The sequence below is a fragment of the Talpa occidentalis genome, unplaced genomic scaffold, assembly GCF_014898055.3.
Source record: "Talpa occidentalis isolate TD23 unplaced genomic scaffold, MPIMG_talOcc4v2.1 talOcc4.12, whole genome shotgun sequence".
Taxonomy (NCBI): domain Eukaryota; kingdom Metazoa; phylum Chordata; class Mammalia; order Eulipotyphla; family Talpidae; genus Talpa; species Talpa occidentalis.
The window spans coordinates 54,744,056-54,768,797 of record NW_023601212.1 but is presented as its reverse complement, the minus strand read 5'-3'; the positions used below and the strand labels follow the sequence as shown (position 1 = coordinate 54,768,797).

Below are 24,742 nucleotides of genomic sequence, written 5' to 3'. Positions count from 1 at the left end.
TTTAATGGAATAAGGAAACCCACCTTTTTTTGTTGAAATTTTGAATTTTTAAAACAATTTGCAACTTAACAGTAAAATTTGCTTTCCTACTAGTTTCATCTTTGTTCTGGATCTCTGTTTCCCCATTTTACTAGCTCTCCTGCAACCAAGACCTCTAATTCCTTAATTCCTTTTCTATACTCACTCCAGAAGAGGAAAAAGCCAGTCTCCCAGTTAGTAGTGACTGGCTCAAGCTGAAGGCTTGTATCTGATGAATCCAAACATGAGTCTCGTAGGGAGCAATAATTACCACATTCACGAAGCCTGGGCCTTACCCAGAATGTAGAGACAAGGGGTCTCACTGCATCCCTCCCAGACCTCCAGGCCCCCTCCCCAGGCCACCTCTACTCACGGCTGACTCTTGAGAGAGGATGAAGAAGCAAATCAACAACATGGATCAAATGAAGAACCAGGGTTCGGTAAAAAAGGCAATGTCCTTTGGGACTTCCTAAGGCTTTGGTTTACACCCACTGGGAGAGGCAGTGGGAGGCTCCAAGAAACAGGTTCATGTGGCTGTTCTCACAGTGCTGGGTCAGCGCTGTCTGAGGTCAGGGGCAGTTTTGCTTCACTCCCACTGGCTGTGGAGAGATACTGCCAGAGTTGTCTCTTGCAGGTTGGAAGAGATTAATGGATTTTTTGCAAGAAACAATGAAGAGCATCTGGCCCTGATCTTTGAGAAGGAAGGCTCCTACGTGGGCAGAGAGGTGAGTTTGTCCTCAGGGGTCCTGCAGATTGCTGATAGCCAAAGAGAGCGAGCCCAGGAACTGATGAATTCATTGGCATCAAGCCTTTTCCTGTTAATTCTCAGGCCTGAGACTGGTGCACTTAGCCCAGCACTGGCCTGCCCCCTACTGGGAGAAATGTGACATGTAGGAGCCAAACCTTTCCATCTAAATCCTTCCTGTTTTTCTCTCTCTCATCAAAACCAAATATGTTAACACCAGCTGGTTATTTAAAGACTGACTAGGTGGCTGGCACACATAGTTATTGACTTCTACAGTCAACGACAATGATCAAATAATTCCTCCAGTATCATCACAGCTGGTGAACTGGTGGAACAGGGCTTTGAACCAGGTCTCTGCTCTGGAGCCCTTATTGTTCTTACACTGTCACAGCCCACAGAATTGCAGTAAAACATATGGTGGTGTTTTGAAGATTAAACGAAGCAATCTATATATATATATATATATCACATAACACTCAGTAAGCATTAACTAACATTATTTTCTGATTTGGAATATAGACAGAAAGCCTTATAAATGTAAGACTAAAAATGAAAGCCCATTTTATTATGCCTTTTACAAATTGCTTTCATTGGAGAGAAAATTCTATCAATTTAGACTATCCTACAAGATTGGAGATATCAGGTCTGCACAGCTCCATCCACTTAGGTCTTGCTTGGCACTTGTTACCTGTGGGGTAGACGCAGTTGGTGGGATGAGACTTGATGGTGCACAGCTGCCACCCACGTGCCTGCCCAGGGCTCCCCTGCCAGTGGCTCAGCCCCCCCACACACACACACACACAACGTGTCTGCCTGTCTCTGCAGGTGATCCTGGATCTGTCCCAGTACCAAGGTATCCCTGTGCGCAGGGTCCTGAACACAGAGGCCGATGCGGTCAGCAAGTTTGGTGTCACAGACTTTCCATCCTGCTACCTGCTGTTACGGAATGGCACTGCTTCACGGGTCCCCGTGTGAGTGTCTCTCTATCCTCCCTGGGTTCAGCCTTCTTTCCTGCCTAGAGAGGCTGCCTGCCTTTCACAGTGGCTGGCATAGTCTTTCTCCCATAATTCTTTGTCTGAGGAGGCCAAGGTTCAGCAAGGCACACCCTGGGCAGGAGAAGCAGATGTCTGTCTGTCCAGTGGGAGCAGGCTCTGCAGCCAGGACACTGGCCCCAGGCTCTGACCCAGGCCCCAGCTCCAGTCCCCAGCTCCAGTCCTGTCTCAGGCCCTCACAGCCCTGTTCCCCACAACCCTGGCCCTATTCCCTGCACCACTCTGAGCGCAGACTTGTTGGCAGGCTGCAGGGCTGGCAGGCACTCAAATATGCCTGACCCTCCCTCCCTTTGGTTTTCTAATTGCAGAAAAGTTCATTAGGAGCCAGACAATAGCCAGTTCCAAAATGCTAAGAGAAAACAATCAGGCCGGCCTCAGCCCCTCTGTCACACTCCCGCTGCTGAATGGCCTGTTAAATGGCGCCAGATGGTGCCTTGGTGCCCTCCCTGGGCAGATGATTGATGCCAGCCCGGCCCTGCAGGCAGGAGCTTGAGGGCCGGGGAGACCCAGGCTTGCCTTAGTGCCCAATGGATGACTCCCCAGGGCCATTAGTGCCACTGTGACCAAGGCCAGGCAGGGTGGCCACTAGCCTTCACCCGGTCTGATCCATAGCCAGCACTGGGCCAGCCTTGTCATAGACTTCTCCCCAGGGAGGGAGCATAGTGGCCTCAAGGGGACCAGAGGGGCAGAAAGTGCCAGAAGAGGAGGCATTGTTTCCTCGCTCAGAGTTGGTGGAGGGGAAAATTATTTGTGACGATGCTGCTTCCTAGCCATCTGCTCATGGATAAACACTGGGCCAGGACAGCGGAGTGGAAAGAGATGCTTTCCGATGCCAGTTCCCCTGGGGCCCGTCACACGGCTGCTGTTCTTCACAGCCTTCCTTCCAGGTGTCCCTGCCCAGGGGATGTCTCCTACCCTTGAGGACTCCTTTCTATCAGGAGAGAGAGAACGCTAAAGGATTACTCAAAGACTTGAGAATTGAGGTGGTTTCATGTTGTTGCTATATATATAAATTATAAATTCATCTATATGTATATGAATTTCTATATGTGTGTGTGTGTCTGTGTATTACCTATCAAAGTCCCTTGGGTTCCTTGGGGAGTAATGTTAACTCATGGAGCAAGCTGTGAGCTCAGCCACCACTTCACAGTGTGGCCTCTGGGCAAGGTAGCCAAGCCATCCTGTCCCAGGGCAGAGTCAGCACTGAACCCCAGGGCTGCATGGTCTTCTGGATGCTCAGAGCAGGATGAGGAATTTGGGGTCTGGCTCATTTACCAGATGGCACTTGGACAGCAGACTGGTGTCAGAAAGTTTTTCTGCAACTTGAGAGTGAATGAAAACGCTAACACGAGGCACAGGTGCCTCGATTTTGACCTTAATGAGGACCGGACCGAACTGAGTTCAGGTAGTTCTCAATAAACCTTCTGTCAGAGGAGCCACCTGCCTCTCCTCTTGCCACAAAGCATCTCTGGGGTTTTGTGGTCCGTCACTCACCACCTCCCCTGTGGCTTTCTCTCTCCTCACAGGCTGGTGGAATCCAGGCCCTTCTACACGGCATACCTGCAGAGGCTTTCCACCGGCACCAGGATGACTCCCCCGACCACGGTTGTGCCAGTCACCCCTAAAGAAGTTGCTCCCACTGTTTGGAAAGTTGCAGATCGGTAAGGCCAGGCCCTGTCCTCATCATCCCTTCCCTGCCCAGCCTTTGTCCTGACCGCAGGCCTCCTTCATTCCACACTCTGTTCCTTGTCATGAGCTTAGCTCATGCCATCCCAGCTCCAGACCCTCTGAGGGCTGACCTGGCCTCTGTGAAAAGTCTTAGCTGTGTCGTGGCACCCTAGGGAGCATAGACCATACTCATTTCATAATGGAATGAAGACTTTCTAATGTTTACAGTCCTTAGACTGAAATCTGTGCAAGAACAAGCAGAATCAGCTTTAATGGATATTGGTGGCTCAAAACCAACTTCCTACCCAAGCAATCATTTCCTCAGCAAATCTTTTTTAGTATCTGCTCCATGCTAGGCTCTATGAATAGGGATGCATATGGATATGCAGTCCCTGCCCACACAGTTTACAGTCCCTTCACAGCATCCCTCCTAAGAAGGCACCAGGCTCATTTGAATGCCCCTGGTGTTGGGGAGCTCACTACTGTCTGAGATAGGCTGTATCTTTGTGCACAGTTGTTAGCATAAGCCTCCTTGGCTCTGCTCTGTGATAGAATTCCTGCTTTCTGTGTAGAGAGACGGGCAGTAGACCTCTTGTTCTGATGCTCAGCTGCATACCAGGTGGAAATGGCTGACCAGGGAGCTGGGTGCGCATCAGGAAGCGGCCTCCACTGGGGGGGCAGCACAAGAGAATTGGAGAAGAAAGGGTCTTCCAATTTCCAGAAGGATTTTGCATCCTAGCCTGAGGGACTTTAAGGATGGATGGTGCTAATAGGGAGATTTTTAGTAAATCAGGGAAGAAGGAGAGACCAAGAGATGGGAGTGGTCATTGTCATTATTCAAATTATGATTATTCTCATCATTCAACTATTTGTGGTAGCTGACACTTACTGGCTGTATGTGCCAAGCTCTGTGCCAGGCCCCTTCATGCATTATCTCCTTCAGTCATGAGGCTGCTCCTCAAGCAAAACACAGAATGGAGAGGTAAACTAGGCCCAAGGACCAAAGTGGAGCACAGCGAGGGGACCTAACCACGAGGATAAAACACAGGTGGTCACAGTGCTCACCATTAGCTGACCTCTTGGCTCCCTACTTTAGGAGGTGGGGTGGGGAACAGAGCCATTAGTTCATTTACTTAATTAGGTGAGGTGACTGAGGTCCAGAGATGTAGATTGAGTTCTCCAAGCTTCCAGCGCCAATTCGCTGCAGAAGCGAAGTCTGGCCTCAGGCCTATGGAGACAGAGGGTGGAGAAGCCAGCACCCCTGAGCCCAAACCCTACTGAGCCTGGAGCCATAGCCTTCCGCCAGGCTGTGGGATGGGGCCTGACCTGCCACTCAGGTCTGGCAACTTCCAGGATATAAATAGATAAATAAATATAAGCATCACTTCCTGTCCTACCCCCTTGGAGGATAGCCAAACCCTAGGTCTTTGAAAGTAGCTTTTTCAGAGCCATGTTGAGTGGGAGCTCCTAAGAGTCTGTTTGTCCCTAGGGGTCTTTGCTCAGAACAGATGAAGCCCCGCCCTCTTCCAGTAACCTGATTAAATCACCTTTAGTGAGTCCTGTGAGGAGGGCCCTGAGCCTGTAGGGGGAACCCCTACTCTGTGCCGGGAGTTACTGAGAGACTTATATTTGTGCTTCTGTTTCATCTTCTCAGCAGCCTACTTGTGAGTAATTTGTTTATCCTCATTTTACAGATGAGGTTCAGAGAAGTTAAGTAATTTACCCACTGTCACACAGCTAGCTACTGGCAGAGCCAAGTGCTGACTTCTAGGACCCTGACCATCAGCAGTGCCCTCTTCTTCTCTCCTTTAGTCCAGGGTGATCCTCCCCAGCCCTGTCCTATGGCTAACACCCCTGTTTCTCTCTGCCTCCCTCTGGATTCTCAGCTCCAAGATCTACATGGCTGACCTGGAATCTGCACTACACTACATCCTTCGGGTCGAAGTGGGCAAGTTCTCTGTCCTGGAGGGTCCGCGCCTAGTGGCCCTGAAAAAGTTTATGGCAGTGCTGGCCCAGGTGAGCAGGGCCCTGGATCCCTTGTCCGTGGGGCCCCACATAGGACCAGTGTGTGCATCCCTATGCAGGCCCTGTGCCAGCATGGAGGAGGCAGCGTGGCCCCTCCAGCTCATGGACCTCCGGCCACAGCATTCTCTGTCCACCAAGTACTGCTGCCCTGCAGATATACCCCACTATCAGGGACCGCTCCTCACTCTCCCCACTCTGCAGGGGCTGGGTAGAGAGATGCCCCAAGTCATAGGGCTGTTCCTAGCTGATTCTGTGACTGAAGCCTTGACTCCCTGAGTTCTCCACCTCATCCTGAGCCCAAGTATGGCCTCTTACTCCCTGCCATGGTCATGGGGAAAGCAGGACCCATGGACACCACAGCCCAGGAGACTTGTCCACATCTCTCTTCATGCCCAGACACTGCCCATAGACCCAAAGTTGGGCCCAGATCCCTGACTCAAGCATGCTTTTCTAGTCATGATTTCCTGGTAAGGTGACCACCCAGTGAGGTGTACCTCCTGCTTGTTGAAGGCAGGAGCATATCATTAGGAGGCATTTAATCTTCCTATTTCCTCTGCGGAGTGGCAAGTATTTCTCACCCCCATACCCCCAATTTCAGAGGCTCAGGGAGCTCAAGTGGCTGACCTCAGGCCTCAGGACTTGAACCTGGGTCTTTTGCTCCAGTGCCTATGTCTCTCTTCTGCCTTGCTCCTTCCTTGTCTCTGAGGTTAGCTATGGCTGCCTCTCCCCTCTCCACCTGCCTTCCTCTCCCTCCCTGCATCCATCCTTCCAGTTCCAGATCCATTGCTACCGCTGGCCTACTTAAAACCCAAGGCGACCGAGGGCTGCTGAGTCAGGTGTGGGCTGTGCTCCCTCTCAGACCCTGACTGCTGACTCAGCCACTTCAATCCCTGGTGCCAGGTCTTTCAGCCCGTCCTTCTGGGCACAGGTCTGTTGGCAGCTGGGGCTCCTTCTGGGGCAGATCTTTGTCTTCCTGGGAGCTGCCTGCCAACCTAGTCCCTCTTCCCCTCCTCTCCAGCCCACCTGGTGTAGTCACACTCGTGTGTGATTATACTGAGAGACCCTGTGAGGTGACCAGTGCTGGTCACAGTACAGTTACAGTTGAAGGCAAAACAGCCCTGAGGTCCCACAGAGGGCCCTGTTCTTCTGCCCATTCTGATAATAGAGGCCTTTTCTCAGAGACCCTGCTTGGTCCCTAGGTCACTGAAACCTGAAGATGCTGGGCCAGAGAGTCAGAGGGGAAAGGTTCGTGACTGTTGTGTGTGCCATCCTCCTGTCTGACCTGTGAGAGGGAGCCCCAGAGTGCTTCCCCAGCAGCCCCCAACCCCCAGGCCACTTAGAAGGAATCATTCCAGGGAAGTTGTTTCTTGTGGGTTTCTCAAACCTCTCAGCTGTACTCAAAGCTGTCTTTGTTTGGCCCTGCTGTGAGGGAAAGAACCAGAAACCTGGGCAGAGGCCACAGCAGTACCCCCTCCTTGGTGCCTGCCACACTTCCGCCCTCAGCAAGTGCTGGCAAAGGGTTGGGGTGAGGCAAAGGGTTTGCCAGAAGCTGGGCCTCTGAGGGCTCAGGGCTGGTGCTGGGGCAGAGCCAGAGGGAAGACAGGCCCCTGCAACAGCAGGAGAGCAGTGGCCGGAGAGCACCTCCGCCAGAGGCTGTAGGGTTGTGGCTCGCCTCTTGGGAAACATTACTGAGCAGTATCGATAGCAGCAGCGGACATCTCCTGTGACTGCAGGGTGCTCTTTGTATTAGCTTGTGTTTCTCCTCAACTCCACGGAGTGGGCACTCATATTGCCCATAGAGAGGAAACACAGGTTCAGAGAGATGAAGCCCCTTGTCCAAGGTCCTCCAGCGGGTGAATGGCTGAGCTGGGATCTGCACTGTGTCTCATCTAACCCATGCTCTTCCCACTGTGTGTGTGGGGTCACTAAAAGTCCAAAGGATGGGTGATAATGCTCACTCTGTTGCTCAGCCCCAGGGAGCTGTAGGCCCTGGCAGGGTGCAGGCTTGGGGCAGGGGGCACTCCACAGGTCCTTTGGAGACCCTTCTGTCTGCCCTCCTGAATCCCAGAGCTCCCTGCTCTCTGGCTTCCTCACGGCAGCACTGGCCACTGGGTGGCGCGTGGACACCAGGGTTTCCCCACTCCCTGTGGAGGTGACTCCCTGCTGTCTGGAGCCCCCTAATTCATCCTTCCTCATGACACCACAGCCTTAGCAGGGGTAGGGTCCAAGTCAGGATGGTGGGCGAAGGTAAGGTCACTGCGAAATGCTGACTTGAAGCTGTAAATCTTTGTTGCGAGGCAGAGGCTATGTGAGCTAAGAGGGAACGTGAAAGGCACAGGCTCTGTGGCCACTGGGGGGCGCTGTCCTGCCCAGGAGCTTTGATAAGATGCAGGGATTTTTCAGAACTGAAGCAGCTGCCAGGTTTTTCTGTTTAGTGATCATCCTGTCTCCAGCTCTTTTCCCTCTTCAAGCATCTCTGTTTCTCTTGGTGCTGTTCTCTGCCCCACTGCTGTTGCTGCGTTCCTCCCTCATCCTTACCCCTACCCCCACCTCCTTGTGTGTCTGCAGGCACACACACATGCACACGTGCACACACACACATCTGTCCTTCTCCCTGGGGTCCTTGTGGTTTTAAAGTGCTGATACTAATCAGATTTGAGTTGACTTATTGTCAGAGCAGCTTTTCATGTTCCTCAGAGAGGACTGGGAGTTACCATCAAGATTGGGATCTTGGCTATAAGCCGCCAGGCTGCCCTGGCCCCACTGGCAGCCTGTAGAATACAAATGGAAAGGCCCTTTGCCAGTCTAGCCCCACTGGTGAGTTAGTCAGCAAGTCAGTGGTTCTACAGAAACTCGCCTGAAATGCAGACGGGTGGCCAGCCTGCCCAGCGGCCCTGGGAGGCACCTCAGGGGCTCACCCTGCTTCCCAGCGGCCTCCAGAGGGGCAGCCCTCCCCACCCAGGCCTATTTAGAGTTGCCCCCAGCCCCAGCCTTCCCAGGTGCCCCAGAGCGAGGGTGGGGAGGAACCCATACTTGTGTCTTAGGCAGAATGTTTCCCTGGTGATTTGGGGGTTTTGCCTCCACCGGCTTCCACCTAGCCCCCACCCTCTCCAGGCATGGGTGTCTGGGAGAATCGTGTTTTATGCTCTGCCTTCCGCTTGTCCCTCCCACAGTACTTCCCTGGCCAGCCCTTGGTCAAGAACTTCCTGCACTCCACACATAACTGGCTTAAGAGGCAGCAGAGAAAGAAAATTCCCTACGAGTTCTTTAAAACTGCCCTGGACAACAGGAAGGAGGTGAGTCTGGGGAGCGTCTGCAGATCTCCTGCTGTCCTCCGTGTCTGTGGGAAGGGGAGGCATTAACCCTGCACTGCTGGCCTTAGCAACTTGCAGGAAGGACGATGTCTGGGTCTCCGTGGGGCTTTCCGTTAGTCGGGACTAGTTATTGGTCTCCCTCCATATAACCTCATTTATCCTCCCGGCGCTAGTGGAAGGGAGATGTCCCCATTTCACGGGTGAAGATACTGAGGCCAACTTGTGTAAGGTCACACAGCGGGAGGTGGGCAGGCTGGGGCTTTAGCTGAGTGGGAGATGCCAGCGGCAAGAGTCTCTCCGTTGCCTCCGAGCACACCTCAGCTGGCTTCTCTGGCCCTCACCAGGGGCACCTTTCTGGGCTCCTCCTCTTATTTGCAAAGGGAGACCCCTATGTGCCCTGCAGACACCCCAAACCTTACAGAGCGTCAAAACTGGAAGGGAACTCAGAGATCATCCCCATTCTACAGAGGGGACATAGAGACTAGACAAGGGTGTGACTTCGTCTGTATCCCACGGTATCAGAGCTGCTGCCCCTTTGATGGTGTGGCCAATGGGAGGGAAATGCCACCCACCAGGTGAAGGGCTGAGAGAGGGACCTTATTTGAGTGTGCTGAGCTTTGAGTCTTCTGGAAGCTTCTCTCCTGCCTCCCATCCCAGCCCTTTCTCCTCCACTCATGCTGCTGTGTGTCTCTTAGAGTGCTGTGCTTGCCAAGAAGGTGAACTGGGTTGGCTGCCAGGGGAGTGAGCCACACTTCCGGGGCTTTCCCTGCTCCCTGTGGGTCCTCTTCCACTTCCTGACTGTGCAGGCCGCTCGGCAAGATGTGGACCACTCACAGGAAACAGGTGAGTCTGGGGTTATGCATCCTGTGGTTTGGCCCAGCCCAACCTGCCCTCTGCGGGCTCCCAGCTGAAGGCCAGGATTTGCCATTGGCACTCATGACCCACAGAACCAGAAGGGGGAGGGCCTGGAGGAGTCACCAGCCCTAGCCCCTGCCCTGGGGGGTGCCTGGCAAGGAGACATCAGTGTCCTGAGGCTTCTTGCCAGCTTCCTTAGAACCCCAAGCTTGCTTGTTTTCAGCCTTCATGAAAAATCTGTGCTTTTACTCTTTATATTCCTGTGAAGAAAAGAACTGTGTCTATTTCAAAGTTCACAAGCTGGTGTCATGCACTTTCAGCGATTTTACTGTTTCCCGCTGAAAAATCATTTTCTTGGGAAAATGTGTTGTCCCTCCTACCCTGTTCTCTCCCCCAAAACCAGGCAAATGCTTCTGCACCCCACATGATCTTTCCCCCATGGTAACGATTAGCAGGACCTCCGGTTCAGTCCACGTTCACTGAGGAACTAGGTTGTACCAGGCCCTGGCTTGGCCAGAAGGACACAGGCCATGTTCTCAGTGGACTGACTGAGGACAGGTAGGTGGACAGGTGCGCGCAGGGCTGGAGCCCTGGGGGAGAGGAGCTGCAGCTGTCAGGAAGAGCAGGCAGCGGTAAGTTGAGAGTGGATGGGTGAATAGAAGCTGAGCTAGGAGGGAGCATCCCACTGAGGGAGACCACAGAAGAGGAGCTGCTGGAGGTACTGGATGGCCTGTCATTCCGTCAGCCAGTGTTTTTGGAGAGTCCCCAAGATGCCAGCTCAGCTAGAGGGATGGGTCCAATGCTAAATGGGCAAAGTCGCTGCCTCCAGGGGACAGTATTCCAGAGGCAGACTGACCACACAGATAGCTCACGTCAGCTGCCGTGACGGGTGCTGTGAAGACAGGACAAGGTGGTGTGGGGGACAGGTTGGGAGGGGTGCTGTGTGGGGACAGTGTGACTGGGTTAGGCTTCTCTATGGGGCGACCCAGTGTTGAATGTGGCAGGTGAGAGGGAAGCAGCATGGATACCTGGGAAGAGAGCCTTCTAGGATGTATGAGTTTGCTGGGGCTACCATAACAAAGTAGCCCATCATGGTGGCCTAAACAGCAGAAATTAATTTTCTTGCAATTTGGAAAGTCCAAGGCAAGATTGGTTTCGGCTGAGTCCTCTCCTTGGTTTGTGACCTTCTGCTCCCTGTGTCTTCATGTGGTCTTCACACTGTGTGTCGGTGACTAAGTTCTTAGAAGGACACCAGTCATACAGGCTTAGGACCCGCTCTCGTGAAGTCATTTTAACTTAATCACTTCTTTCAAGGCCCTATGTCCAAATAGTCCCCATCTGAGATGCTTGGAATTGGGGCTTCAACTTATGAATGTTGAGGGGCCCACTTCAACCTGTAATGCAGCTCAAGAACTAGCAAAAGCAGAGAACTAGTCTGGCATGTTAGCAACACCGAAAGGAGATGAGTGGGAGAGCTTGGGGGTGAGGCGGTGCGGCTGGAGAGGGAGGCAGGGTGGAGGGGAGTACGTGCACTGCACTGAGGTCCCGGCGAGGGAAGGGTTCGGGCTTCGGTTTCAGCCTTGTGAGAAACTCCTGGCGAGTTTAAGCAAGGAAGTGACACAGATGATTCATGCTCTAGAAAGATTACTGGATAGAAAGTAGACAACAGTGGGACGAGAGGGAAACAGGGCAGCCAGTTTGGAAGTTGTGCAACTAGTCCCGGAGAGGCAGCAGGAGCCCAGACTCGAGCTGTGGGTGTGCAGGTGGGAACAGAGGTGCGACTTGGGGGTATTTTGAAGGTCACGCTGATGTGACCTGGTGGTGGGTGGGTAGAGAGTACGCCGGACCAGGACTCAGGATGAGTTGTCTGTCAAGCAGCTGCTGGTCCCGGGAAGGGCACAGGAGTGTGGGGAGGAGGTTAGGGGAAGAGCAGAATTATGGTCTGCTCTGTGCCTGCTGAGATCTGCATGGAGATGTAGACAGGTGAGTCTGGGCTTCCGGGAGGGGTCCAGAATGGAGCTGTCAGCACTGCGGCCACTGGCATGTAGATGACAGTTAGAGTCAGGGGGCCAGACGGGCTCGCTGGTTGGACAGGCAAAGTGCTGAGGGCCGAGCCTGGGCACTGCGGGAGCCCTACCTCAGCTCAAGGGTCGGGGGCCAGCGAAAGAGGTGAAGGGAGTAGCCATGACAATTTCAAAAGGGTTCTTAAAGTCAAACATTTTGAGAAGGAGGATGCTTCAAGTTTTGGGGACCTCCAAAGTCAAATGTTTCAAGCTGAGTGGATGTTGTTGTGCTGCTGGAGGTACTCCAAGAGGAGGAGCTGTCTGGCAGGAACTGTTCCAGGGAGTAGAGGAGAGAGAAAGGCCAGGTTGGATTAAGCTGAGGAGAGCAAAGCATTGGAGATGATGGAGCGGTACTGGGGTGTTGGGCTCAGAGTGATGCTCCCCTCTCCCCTGCAGCCAAGGCCCAGAGAAGGGATTTCTTCCTTCCTTCCTTCCTTCCTTCCTTCCTTCCTTCCTTCCTTCCTTCCTTCCTTCCTTCCTTCCTTCCTTCCTTCCTTCCTTCCTTCCTTCTTCCTTCCTTCCTTCCTTCCTTCCTTCCTTCCTTTCTTTCTTTCTTCCTTTCTTTCTTTCTTAAGATTTATTTATTTATGCATACAAGAACTGGGGTACAGGACAGAGGTATGGGAGGTGAGAGGATTCACCAGAGACAGAGTGGGGAGCAGAGCAGGCAGACTGATGAAACACACTGCTGAGGGGAAGAGTGGGTGAGACAGGAGAGGTCTGCTGTGCCATGTGGGCAGCTCCCTGGCCAGGGATCAAACTCGTGCTGCAGAGGCTGCGGATTGCTTCCCAGCGCTGCGCTCAACCCCTTGCGCCACCAGGGAGGTCTGGGATTTCTTTCTTATGACTATTTTTAATATGGGATGACCCCCTATTAAAGGGGAAATAAATGATGCAGTAAAGAAAGAACATATTTATAGGAGTGAAGTCCTAGAGGAGGCGGGAAGGGGTGAGGTCCAGAGGACAAGGGCACAAGAAGTGATAAGAACTGCTGCAGGGTAGGCGGTGGGAGGGGGCGGGGGAGAGGGGTTGGGCAGGAGGGATGACCAGGATGGATGCATGAGAAGGTGGAGCTGAGGTATGAGGCAAGAAACAGGTTTGGGCCAAAAGTTTCCAGGGATGATGGTGTGGGGAGCAGTGGTAAGTGGCCAGAGAGCTGGTGCTGGGGTCCTAGTGAATGCGGGGTGAGGCAGGGGCTGACTGCTGAAGGGCTGGAGCTTTCATAGCAAGGAGAGACATTTCTGAAGCCACCATCAGCAGGGAGAATGCTGCCACCACCTTCAGCCCGGAGGAATATGGAATGTGGGAGACAAAAGGGTTTCAGGGCAGGGGCAATGGTGTTTCTCTAGGGAAGAGCGCAGACGTCCCAGCAATAGGGGATGGGGGACAGGTAGAGGGGGTGGGACACATTAGGGGGTGCACCTGTTGGGGGTGCATCAGGATGCACTCCTATGAAATGTCTGAGGGAAGGGAGACCCCTGGGAGCCAGTCAGGAAGAAGCCCAAAGCAGGTGGGCACAGTGGGAGCCCAGGATATGCTGATGGGCACTCGCCCCTGCCCCGCTCTCCAGCCTCACAAAGAGCCCATGCGTTCTTCCGAGGACTGTAGACTTTATCCTGAGCGAGAGTAAGTGACGAGGGCCTGGGTGAGTGACTGAGAAGGGAAACGGGCCTTGGGAGTTTGGAAGGCGAGGTTCAACCTAGATGGAAGGTGGAGAGACAAGTGGGGAGACCCTGGGCTGGGATGCGGTGCAGGGGTGGCGTGGTGGGCTGTGCAGGGAACGTGGCAGGACCTGCAAGGGCAGGCAGCCCCTGACTCTGGCCACTGTCCCCTCTCCCCTGCAGCCAAGGCCCAGGAGGTCCTCCAGGCCATCCGGGGCTACGTTCGCTTCTTCTTCGGCTGCCAAGACTGCGCCAGCCACTTCGAGCAGATGGCTGCTGCCTCCATGCACAAAGTGGACAGTCCAAACAATGCTGTTCTCTGGCTCTGGTCCAGCCACAACAGGGTCAATAATCGCCTTGCGGGTAAGGAGAGTCCGGCGTCACCTACAGAGAGAGGCTGAGGTGGGGGAGCTTCCGAGTCTGGGGTCAGAGGTGGGAGAGGGGATGCTCACTGTCCCCTAGCCGTCCCCCAGATAACCCCGTAGCGTTAGACCCATTTTCTAGATGAAGAAAATGAGGCTTTGACATGCTAAGAACCTGGTCTTCAATTCCATTGCTCGCTCTTGCCGCTGCACAGGGCCTTTCCTGTGGCCTGTTGACATCCCTCCCCTGTTTCCCCTACTCTGCCTTTTGTCTTTCCTGCTCTTTCTCAAAGTGATAAAAAGGAGAGAGCTGTGCTTTTCCACTTCCTGGAGGGGGAAGGTCTCATGTTACAATGTCCTAGAAAAGACCAGAGACTAATTCCTACAGGGGAAGGCCTTGTCTTTCCACTGTCCCTCATATGCAGTGTTTTCTAGTCCAAGAGGCAAAAGCTTTAAACTCCAGGGGGTGACCAGAAGCTGGCGGTGGGGAGGGAGCCATCTGTGGACAACCGGCTGGTCTGTGGGGAGAGAGATGGGAGGTGGGGCTGGGGCCTGGGGTGTGAGGCTAAAGGAGCTGAATGGAGCAGGTGCTGGTGCTGGTGGCTGTACTCGGTCTGGTCTCATGGGGCCTCCTGGTGGATTAAAAAGAAGACACGTGCCTGTCTCCTCCCACCCCGCCCCTGCCACCAAATGCTCCGTTTGACCCCCTAGCCCCGTGACCTCCGCAGGCTCCCAGCTCCCCTCAGGACCCAGCTGCTCAGGGAGAGCCAGGATCCTGGCCTCTCCTCAGGGCCGAAAGGAAGTTGGTGCTTTCACATCAAACTACTAACAACAATGAGCAGGTACAAACCGAGTGCTCATTTCACTGCTGCTTCTCACTGGACCCTTGAAATCTACTTGTTACCTACTCCACAAAATAACCACTGATTTTTACCTCACTTCCTGTGGCTTCTTCCTGGCCAGCAACGTATTCCCCCATATTAACCCTTGAGGAACTGTGCCTCCTGCAAGAGAGCTGGGCTGATGGCATTCCCCAGTGACCCTGGGCAAGCCTGGGGGCAGGCCCCGGAGCCCGGACCTGGCTGCATTGGGTCCCAACAGCGTGAGGGTCAGAATGCCCTTTCCCCACCCATGTCCCTGGGGTCCCCACAGGCACCCCTCAGAGCCCATCTGAGGAGGAAACCCCACCAACTCCTACTTGCCCCAGAGGGCTACAGTGGGATAAAGGAGAACACCTGTGGAATTACCAGGCACCAACTCTTGTTTATAAAACCATTTCTCCTCTAATTACAGAAGTAACATTTCATTACATAAAGCTCAGAAAATTTTAGAAAAAGAAAGAAATACTAGCAGGCCAACCAAAGCTTGCAAGACAGATGGTGCTGAGAGTTCCTGCCCTTCCATATCTGGCCCAGGGCTGCAAACCTGCAGTGGGTGAAGCCAGCTGGCCACCCATGGGTAAAGGTGGGGTGCTAGGGGCAGGGGCAGAGAGAAATCCTCCACTACCTGGGAGGCGCCATTGCTGAATCCCTTGGGCCAGGTGATGCACTGGTTTTCTTTAGCTGCCTGGCTCATACCTGTCCTTGTGAAGGGTTGTGGGAAGGCCTTTCTGCAGATGCGGAAGCTAGTGTTCTGAACAGAAGAGTAGGCCTGGGCTTTTGGGTGGGTCTGCTGTGTCATAGTTGACCTTTGTGTGTTCCCTCCCCAGGGACTCCCAGCGAGGACCCCCACTTCCCGAAGGTGCAGTGGCCACCCCGTGAACTCTGTTCCGCTTGTCACAATGAACTCCGGGGCCAGCCTGTGTGGGATCTGGACAACACCCTTAGCTTCTTCAAGACCCACTTCTCCTGGAGCAACATCGTCCTGGACACTCCGACAGCTGGGCTGGACCCCCACCACAGTGCACCGAGGGCAGCAGCTGACCCAAAGCCAATGGCATTAGTACTGGTGGCTGGAAATTCTACTCTGGGCCCTGAGAAGGCTGAGATGACCGTAGAGCCAGGACCCAGAATCCCAGATTTTCTAGCAGAGAGCCTTGGGGTGAGCCACCCCCCAGAGATGCACACTGGCTTCCCTTTGACCAGCGCTGAGCCAGACCAAGGACCCCCTGAGCACATAGCAGAGCTTCAGATGGATGAGCCGGAACCCCCAAAAGGGCAGCGACGCTTGATGAAACGAGACACAAGAGCCATAATGCTGGCTGAGTTCCAGGCTGACAGGCTCCCCAGGGGTCCTTTAGAGCTGAGGCGAGTGGGCCACAGCTCCAGGCAGCTGGTCAACATCCCTGACTGGGCGCCAGAGGCTGGGTCCATGCGGCGCCGAGGCCACTGGCTGCAGGTGCTGGGAGGGAACTTCTCCCACCTGGACATCAGCCTCTACATTGCTCTCTATTCCTTGTCCTTCCTGGGCCTGCTGGCCATGTATACCTACTTCCGGGCCAAGATGAGGGCCCTGAAGGGTCGTGCTGGCCACCCCACAGCCTGAACCATCCCACTGGGAGGGGACTGGGAAAGGGAGCTGCCATCCATGGTGCTCTTCCAGCTTCTTGGCCCACTTCCCCTTGCTCCTTGTCCAGGGAAATCCAAGAAAATTGTTGGTCCAGTGAACCCCTTTGGGCCTTCTGGAGTATTCCAGGGACATGCATAGAATATAGGTTTTCTGAGAGCCCTGGGGGAGGACAGCCCTGGCAATTGGGTCGGGAAGCTCAGTCCCTGGCCTCTCAGCACCAAATTCCTCTTTTTCAGCTCATTTGAAGTCCTGCCTCATTCTTGCTGACACTTCAGTGCCTCCTACTTGGTATTGGCTTAAACTGGAGCAAGTGAAGCCACAGTTTCCAAGGTTTCCCATCCCGAGGAGGGGCTAGAGGGCTGGAGTGCAGCTCCTTGTACAAGCTAGGGTTCTGCCCTTTGCTCCTTCTGGATGCAAAGGCCTCTCACCAGGGAAGGAGGGACAGCCCCTGACTGTCCAACCCACCCTGTGGCCTACCCACCCTCCAGCCTCTCAGACCCGCTGGGCAGTTTGGCTTCAGAAGGGAGCCCAGAAGCTTCTGGAGGTCATGCTGGCCCCCTCGGTGAGGTGTGGGTCAGAGTTTGTGAGAAGAGTGCCTATGACTGGCCCCTTCCCCAAGCCCCTCCTTCCGGAAGAGTGTAGGCAGAGTTGCTGCACAGCTGGCAGGTGACTGTCCCTGAGCTGGGGTCTGAAGGGTCGGATTGGCAGGACCTGATGAGAGGGTCATGTTGGGTCGAGGGAGGGAGCTTAAGAGGGTGGGAGATTGGGAGGTTGGGAGGTTGGTTCTTTAGCTCTGTGCTTGGCAGTGAGAGATAGTGAAGTTCAGGAGAAAGATGGCTGCTTCAAATGTGCTTTGATTTCTCCCTTTAAGTCGCTGTCCTAACCCCTCTCAAGCTGGGTCTTTTATCTTTTGATTTTAGTGTTCACAGAGATGCTGACTTTGAATGTAGAGGGTGCTGGGTTGAGGGGAGTATCATCTCTCTAGAGGTCCCACCCTCGACATGTAGAGGTTACCAGGGTCAGTGGGACAATGGTGCCCTACATGTGTTTGATTTCAACTCCACCCCACTGATTGGGAGGTTGTAGAATAAATTATTTTTGTTAAGGCAAGACCAGTGTGTTCTTTAACTTGCTACTTGGAGACCTCGTACATGGAAGACTCGCAGAATCAAGCTGCCCGTGGAATCCAGCCCCATCTCACAGAGCTCCTGGCTTCCTTTGTCACAGCCCCTCTCTCTTAATGGGGGCCTGAGCTTTGTCTCCCCAAGCCCTTCAGCCTCTATGTGCACCAGAGACAGACCTCCCTGGGGGACCTGGCACATTGTTCCCTGTTCTGTTCAAGGAAACTTCCTCTGCACCTGCCAGCCTCCTCAGCCAAGTGCCCAGCTCTCCCTCCAGGTAGGTCAAGTCTTCTTTGTGGAACTGGCCTGGGCAGGCAGATCAGGAGGGAGGAGTCAGCTAGATTAGAGAGCCTGCCCCTAATCCTGCCTGCCTGCTGGGTTTTACTGGGATCAGAGGGCCTGATAATGAACCTCATTAAGGGGAAGCAGGGGCCTCAATCCGATTTGGAGTTTTTCCTTTTGACATCTTCACTCTGCTCAGATGGCACTGGGTGGAGCAGGGTGGGTGCCAAGCATGCTGCCTTTGCTAGGACAGCTGGGGAGGGCCAGGGAGCCCGTGCGCAGGGTCAGCCTTTCCCCTTTCCTTGCTTACAGTGACCCAGAGTAACCTCTGTAGCTACCTGGATCTCTGGAGTCCAGCCTGGAGCCTCCCTGCAGGTCTGTGGTCTGAGGGTCCCTACCCTCATCATGCACCTCCCCCTACCCACCTGAGTTGGATTTGCTTGTCTTCACTCACTCCTCTGGGCCCATGGCTAATAGGCCCGCACATGATTGGCAGTGTAACCCTGACCCCCAAGAGAATGCTAGAGGCTCCTGTGCGCACTTGGCCAAGTCTACTTGAGTCCACCTACTTCCCCTACTACCTGACAAATGGCAAGTGCAGAGGAGGTCCATCAGCATTAGGTTCAGAATTAGGGCCAGGCTAGAGAGGCCCCAGCAGCCATGTCTACCCACAGCGCATAAACCAGGAAGCAGAACCTTCCCTGGGGTCTGCTGGCGCCCTGCCAGTGGGTATGCCTCCTCATCGCAACCTCTCTCTGGCCTGTCCCGGCCCCTCTGATTGATAAACAAGGGCTGGGCCTCCTCCTCAGCAGGACTGCCGCCTTTCACCTTGATTTCCCCAGGGGTCTCCAGCAGCAGCATAAACTGGCTTTGCCCACCAGCAGCTGGCTACTCCCCCACCCAGTCTGCCAGGCTGGGAGCTGGGCTGCTGAGTCAGGTTGCTTCTCTGCACCTGGGAGAGCTCCCAAGTTGGCCAGTCCTGGGGGGTGGGGGACTGCCAAGCCGAGGCTCCTTATTCTGGGGCCAAACTCACTTCTGCCTTTACCTGCTGAGCCTTCACAGTGTTTCCTAGAGGAGACAGTTGAGCACGGTTTTGCAGGACGAGCTGGTGGGTGTCAGCAAGGAAAATAAGGAGGGAAAATGCATCACAGGCAGAGGAGAAATCACAGGTCAAAGTCAACAAAGAAAAATAGTAAATATAAGAAATTCTAAACAAAAGACTGTTAAAAATTCAAGCATTTTTTCCCAACACATTTGGGTAGAAGCTGGAAACAAACAGTGGAGAGCTGTGATGGGTGGCAGCAGCTCTCTGCCGTTACGGCTTACATGCTAGTGGGAAAACAGACAAGTGAGAAAGTCATGACCTATTGGGGTAGGTACGCTGAAGGGGTCATCAGGAGGTTTCTCTGAGACCCAAGGACGTGAGGTGGGAGTGATAGGGGACCAGGGGCCTGAGGGGCTGCTTCATTCAGCAGCCTCTTTCTAGCAATCTGGGGAGGTCCCAGAGGAGTGGCGCCCAAGGCCTCGTTCCTCCCCACTTGCCGTGGGGTGGGGCTGTGGGCACCCAGGTGCAGCCCATCTTCTTGTAGGGATGAGGCATGGGGTCAGGGCACCCCCACAGCTTTGACCTTGTTAACTCCCTTCCTCCAACACCCCTGTAGTGTGATTTGCCTCTCACTTGCCTGGAAGGCTTTGCCTCCTGCAACATGTGCCCATGTGCCTACACAGCTTCATACTGACACCTACTTAAGTGTGTGTTTTTAAAAATTTTTGTAATAAACATTTCTGAAGCAATCTGCAGCACTGCAGCACTAGTTCGATTCCCAGCCGGCCAGGGAGAAATCAACATGACGGGACAGACCTCTCCTGTCTTGCCCGCTGCTCCCTTCAGCAGTGTACTTTGGTCCGTCTGCCTGTTCTGTTCCCTGCTCTGTCTCTGGTGAATTCTCTCACCCCCCACATCTCTGGCCTATACCCCAGTTCTTGTATAAAAATAAATAAATCTTTAAAAAAAAATAACAAAGAAAACAAATAGGATGGAAGGATTTCAAAGTCCTATTATAAATAAGAACGACACTAGAGCCCTATTAAAAATAATGAGCCAAAGTAGGGGCCTCCCTGGTGGTTCAAGGGGTTAAACACAGCACTGTGAAGCTATCTGCAGCCTCTGCAGCACGAGTTTGATCCCTGGCCAGCCAGGGAACTACCCACATGGCGCAGCAGACCTCTCCTGTCTCACCCGCTGCTCCCCTCAACAGTGTATTTCAGTCACTCTGCCTGTTCTGTTCCCCACTCTGTCTCTGGTGAATCCTCTCACTCCCCGCACCTCTGGCCTGTACCCCAGTTCTTGTATGCATAAATAAATAAATCCTAAAATAAAAAATAATGAGCCAAAGTAGTAAAACCAAATGAAAGATGCTTCTTTTGTCTATCCTGTTGGTAAAATGAAAGTGAAACAAGATGACACATGCTAGAGTGAGGGGAAGGGAGGTGTATCACTTATTGCTATAACACACCACCCCCCCAAAGCTTAGTCTTTTGAAACAACAGCCACTTATTTTGCTCATGAATCTGCAATTTGAGCAGACCCCATGCACTTGGAGTCCCAGTTCTCATCAACAGACAACAGCTCATCTCTGTTCCATGCAGTGTGTCTGGATGTGGTTTGTCTGGCAAGTTGATTCTGGCTGTTACCTGGGAGCTCAGCTGGGCTGTGGGCAGGGGGCCCAAACTCCTCTACCTGTGTCTGTGCACGGGCTGCTTGGACTTCCTCACAGCACGGTGGCTGGGTGCCAAGAGCAGTCGTCCAAAAACAACAGTGTAGAAGCACAGGGCGTTAGTGAGTACTGTCCTTAGAAGCCAGATAACATCTCTTTTGCTACGCTTTATTGATTGAAGTAGACAGAACCCCTCACTGAAGTTCAAAGGGAAGAACCCTGGACTTTGTCTTTTGATGGGGGCAATGACAAAGTTCTGGAAAACTTTGTGCAAGAGGGGCAAGAACCTTGAAGACATCTTAAAAGAATGCTATCTGCCACGGAGCACTCACATACGCTGCTAGTGAAAGTATAAACTGATAGAAATTTTGGGAAACAAACACATAATTTGTAACATAATGTAACTAGTAATACTTTAGAGCCTTAACAAAATATATAACCTTTGATCCAGCAATTCTCTTTCTGGAATTGATCCTAGGGGAGTAATTGAAGATATTTACTAAGATTCACTACATTATAAACATATACAATGCAAAATAAAATTGACCTAAACTCCAAAATAGAAGATTGATGAACTCCATCATTACCATGGAATACAATGCAGTCTCTAAAAATAATTTTAGAGACTATAGACCTATAGGCATGCAATGCTTGATGATGTTTCAAAGACAGACAGTATATTCAATGGTGTTCTCATAATTACACTCGGTGATGTTCCCATAATGACAAAGTTGCATAACACCCCATTTTTCTGAATCAATTCCCATCATTAAGTGATGCGTATATTTCTTTTTTTTTCTTCTTTTCTTTTTTTTTTTTTTTAAAGATTTGTTTTATTTATACAAGAGCTGGGGTACAGACCAGATGCGCGGAAGGGTGAGAGGATTCACCAGAGACAGAGTAGGGAGCAGAAAAGGCAGACTGACGAAATACACTGCTGAGGGGAGCAGCGGGCGAGACAGGAGAGGTCTGTGCGCCATGTGGGATTCTTGCTGGCTGGCTGGGATCGAACCCGTACCACAGAGGTTGCGAACAGCTTCACAGTGCAGTGCTCAAACACCTGCACCACCAGGGAGGCCCAAATTTGTATATTTCTTAACCTGAAAATATTTTCACACCATATTGTTACGTGGAAATATAAAGGTGCAAAGGCAATGCCATACAATATGATCTCATCTTTGAGAAATAAAATACATATATAGTTACGGACACTGAAGCAAGGGTAAAAACCTGATATATATACACCAAAATGTTAAGAGTAGTTAGTGGTCAGTGGTGGAAATATTTGTTTCTCTTTCTACTCATCTGTATTTTCTCTTTTTCTGTTAAATATTTACTACTTGTATAATTGAAAGATATTTTAATTGGCCAAGACTATAAACTGTCAATTCACAGAAGAAGAAATACAATGGCCTGTAAATAGATGAAACAATATTCCTCAGCAATCAAGGAAGTAAAAGGTTAATTTATGTAATATTTTTATATGTCATGAAACAAAACAATTTGATGCTGGAAAGGTGACAATGTGCACTGGCATAATATTTCTGAAAAAATAATATGGCAGTCTGTGGCACATTTAAAAAAGTTTATACCCTTTGATTCAGTAATTTTACTGCTCAAAGTCTATCCTAACGAAATAACCAGAGACACTGGACCAGAGACCAAAGCCTGGAATGATCTACGTGTTCACCATCAAAACACCTGCCCAGATTCCCACATGACAACAGTCAACTGGGACATCCTTTCCCAGGGCCCTGGTCTTTACTGTTCCCTTTTACATGCCCACTATGAAGGCCAAAGGCAGTTACCATTTATCATCATATTTACACTCTTGGTTTAGAGGAGTGAATGATCTCCATGCACTCAAATTGCTAACTCCACAAGTCATGGTTCAAGAAAAATGGAAGAAAATATTATCTGTGTGGATATGAAGAGCATGCCTACATCTCCCATATCCAGGCAGAGCATAGCTCATAGTCTATGACCTAGCTGCCTGCCCCATGGGCATTTGAGTTGAGGCCTGATTTTAGATTCAACTGAGACATCACTCCAGGGGGCACTTTAAACACATGGTGGGCACCTGGCTATTGTCTTGCCCAGCTCCTCTGATGGCTGTGAGGTAAAGTCTTGCCTCCTCTACTGCAGTGCCAGGACTTGCCATGGGACTGGCACATAATAGGTGGTCAGCAGATGCCTTTTGAATAAACAGGGGGACTTTCTCAAAGTATGTCCCTCCTTTTTATAACCCTCAGGGGTGTGCACAGGGAGTGCTCTGAACATCAAAGAGACTTAACAATCTCAGCATGAGTAAGTAACAAATTACCAGGAAGCAGGGACAATTATGGAGAAAGGATGCTTTAGGGTCAGGAGACCTGGATTCCAAGTCCTGATGCTGCTCCTTACTAACTGTGTAAACGTCTAAGTGCTCCTCTGAATCTGAGTTCCTTCAACTGCAAAGAAACTAATACAACGTTGAAGGAGTGGCTGTGGCACCCTGCACATAGTAGGTCAACATGTGTATGATCAGTCTTCTTTTCTAATCGTAGTGGGCCAGGGCTTGGGCTGACAAGAAGTGAGAGCCCCAAGCAGCAAAGGACAAACAGGCAGCCAGCGCCCCTGGGAATGGCATGAGTCACCTCGGCGTGGGGGAACCCCACGTGCACCTGGGAAGCGGACACTCCACATGCAGCTCAGGATCATTCCCCAAAGACAAGAAACATTGAGGTTTCAGTTATTTATTCAGCTAAGTCCTTTCACATACGTTGTTCTATTAAAAAAACCAAAACCCACCTAATTATATTCTGTTCTCAAAAACCAACTTATGTGTCCTTTCAGACCCTTCTGTGCAAATACAAGGGAAGAGCACAGACACCGTTTTCATTGCTTTGTTGTATTTTTCATTTATGACCACATCCTGAATATCCTCCCATGTCAGCATATACAGAACTGCTGACAAATGCCTAGTGCCACTGTCTTTTTGGCTCGAAAATCCTTACTTCCCTCTTGGTCTCCCTTCTGAGCTTCAGTTCCATCTCCAGTTGCCACTGACTGGTCTCCCTAGGGAGTCTCTGATCCCCCACAACGGTCCAGATGTCTGAAGTCCAAATTCACTTCCCTCTTCTGGCAGCTGGTGGGGTTTATTTCCCTCTCCTCTCTCCCACATGTGGATGAACGCCCTTCTTTGCTCTGGCGCTGCCTGTTGGAGCCACCTAATCCTCCTTGTTCCTGTTGCCTCATCCACATTATCTCAAAATCTCCTTCTAACCTTCAGAGGTATAGCCCAAGCCTCTTAGATGAGCAGCATGCCCTCCACTGTCTGGCCAGCAGGCTCTTCCCCCCTTTACTTCCGTTATGATCAGTCTTGGCGCTTTGACTGAGCACCTGTGGGACTTTAGTACATTAGCTTCACTGAACCTCAGCTGCTTTCTCATTTTTTAAAGATTTATTTATTTATGCATGCAAAAACTAGGGTGTAGGCCAAAGGTGTAGGGGGTGAGAGACAGAGAGGGGTACAGAACAGGCAGACTGACCAAAGTACACTGCTGAGGGGCGCAGCGGGCGAGACAGGAGAGGTCTGCTGCGCCATGTGGCTGTCTCCCTGGCTGGGGATGGAACTCGTGCTGCAGAGGCTGTGGATAGCTTCATAGTGCTGCGTCTTAACCCCTTGTGCCACCAGGAAGGCCCCTCAGTTGCTTTCATAAATAAAGCAGGGTCAGTAATGTCTCAGCACTGGGGACCCAGGTGAATAAAAGAAGTATTTCTGGTCACATTTTGAGGTGAGGTGGTAGGATGAGACAGATAGTAATCAGGTAAAGAAATGAAGAAATAGGGCCTCCCCTGGTGGTGCAGCAGTTGAGTGCTAGGCTGCGAAGCTGCCCGCAGCCTCTGCAGTGCCGGTTCCATCCCCGGCCGCGAGGGTCCCGCATGGCGTGCAGACCTCTCCTGCCATGCCTGCTCCCCTCAGCAGTGTATTTCGTGAGTGTGCCTGCTCTGCTCCCCGCCCTGTCCCTGGTGAGTCCTCTCACCCTCCTGTGCTTCTGACTGTACCCAGTGCTTGTATAAATAAATAAATAAATCTTAAAAAAAAAAAAAGAGGGCCTCCCTGGTGGCGCAGCGGTTGAGCGCGGGGTTGCCAAGCTGCCCGCAGCCTTGTAGCGCCGGTTCGATCCCCGGCTGCTCCCCGGCCACCGGAGGAGGGTCCCACATGGCGCGCAGACCTCTCCTGCCGCCCGCTGCTCCCCTCAGCAATGTACTTCGGTCCTTCTGCCTGCTCTGCTCCCCTCTCTGGCTCTGGTGAATTCTCTCACCCTCCCGCGCTTCTGACTGTACCCACTGCTTGTATAAATAAATA

At 52.2% G+C, this 24,742-nt stretch overlaps 1 protein-coding gene across 1 annotated transcript in view; it reads left to right on the top strand.

Moving 5' to 3' along the window:
- The window catches only part of QSOX1 (quiescin sulfhydryl oxidase 1), a 39,339-nt gene extending 19,271 nt beyond the window's left edge, over positions 1-20,068 (top strand). Inside the window, exons 5-12 of the mRNA XM_037506350.2 lie at positions 653-743; positions 1,589-1,734; positions 3,342-3,476; positions 5,370-5,499; positions 8,682-8,804; positions 9,518-9,665; positions 13,585-13,764; positions 15,472-20,068. Of these exons, the coding sequence (XP_037362247.1) occupies positions 653-743; positions 1,589-1,734; positions 3,342-3,476; positions 5,370-5,499; positions 8,682-8,804; positions 9,518-9,665; positions 13,585-13,764; positions 15,472-16,247 (1,729 nt within the window). The 3' untranslated portion in view covers positions 16,248-20,068. The remainder of the gene's footprint in view (positions 1-652; positions 744-1,588; positions 1,735-3,341; positions 3,477-5,369; positions 5,500-8,681; positions 8,805-9,517; positions 9,666-13,584; positions 13,765-15,471) is intronic.
- Positions 20,069-24,742: the final 4,674 nt, after the last annotated feature.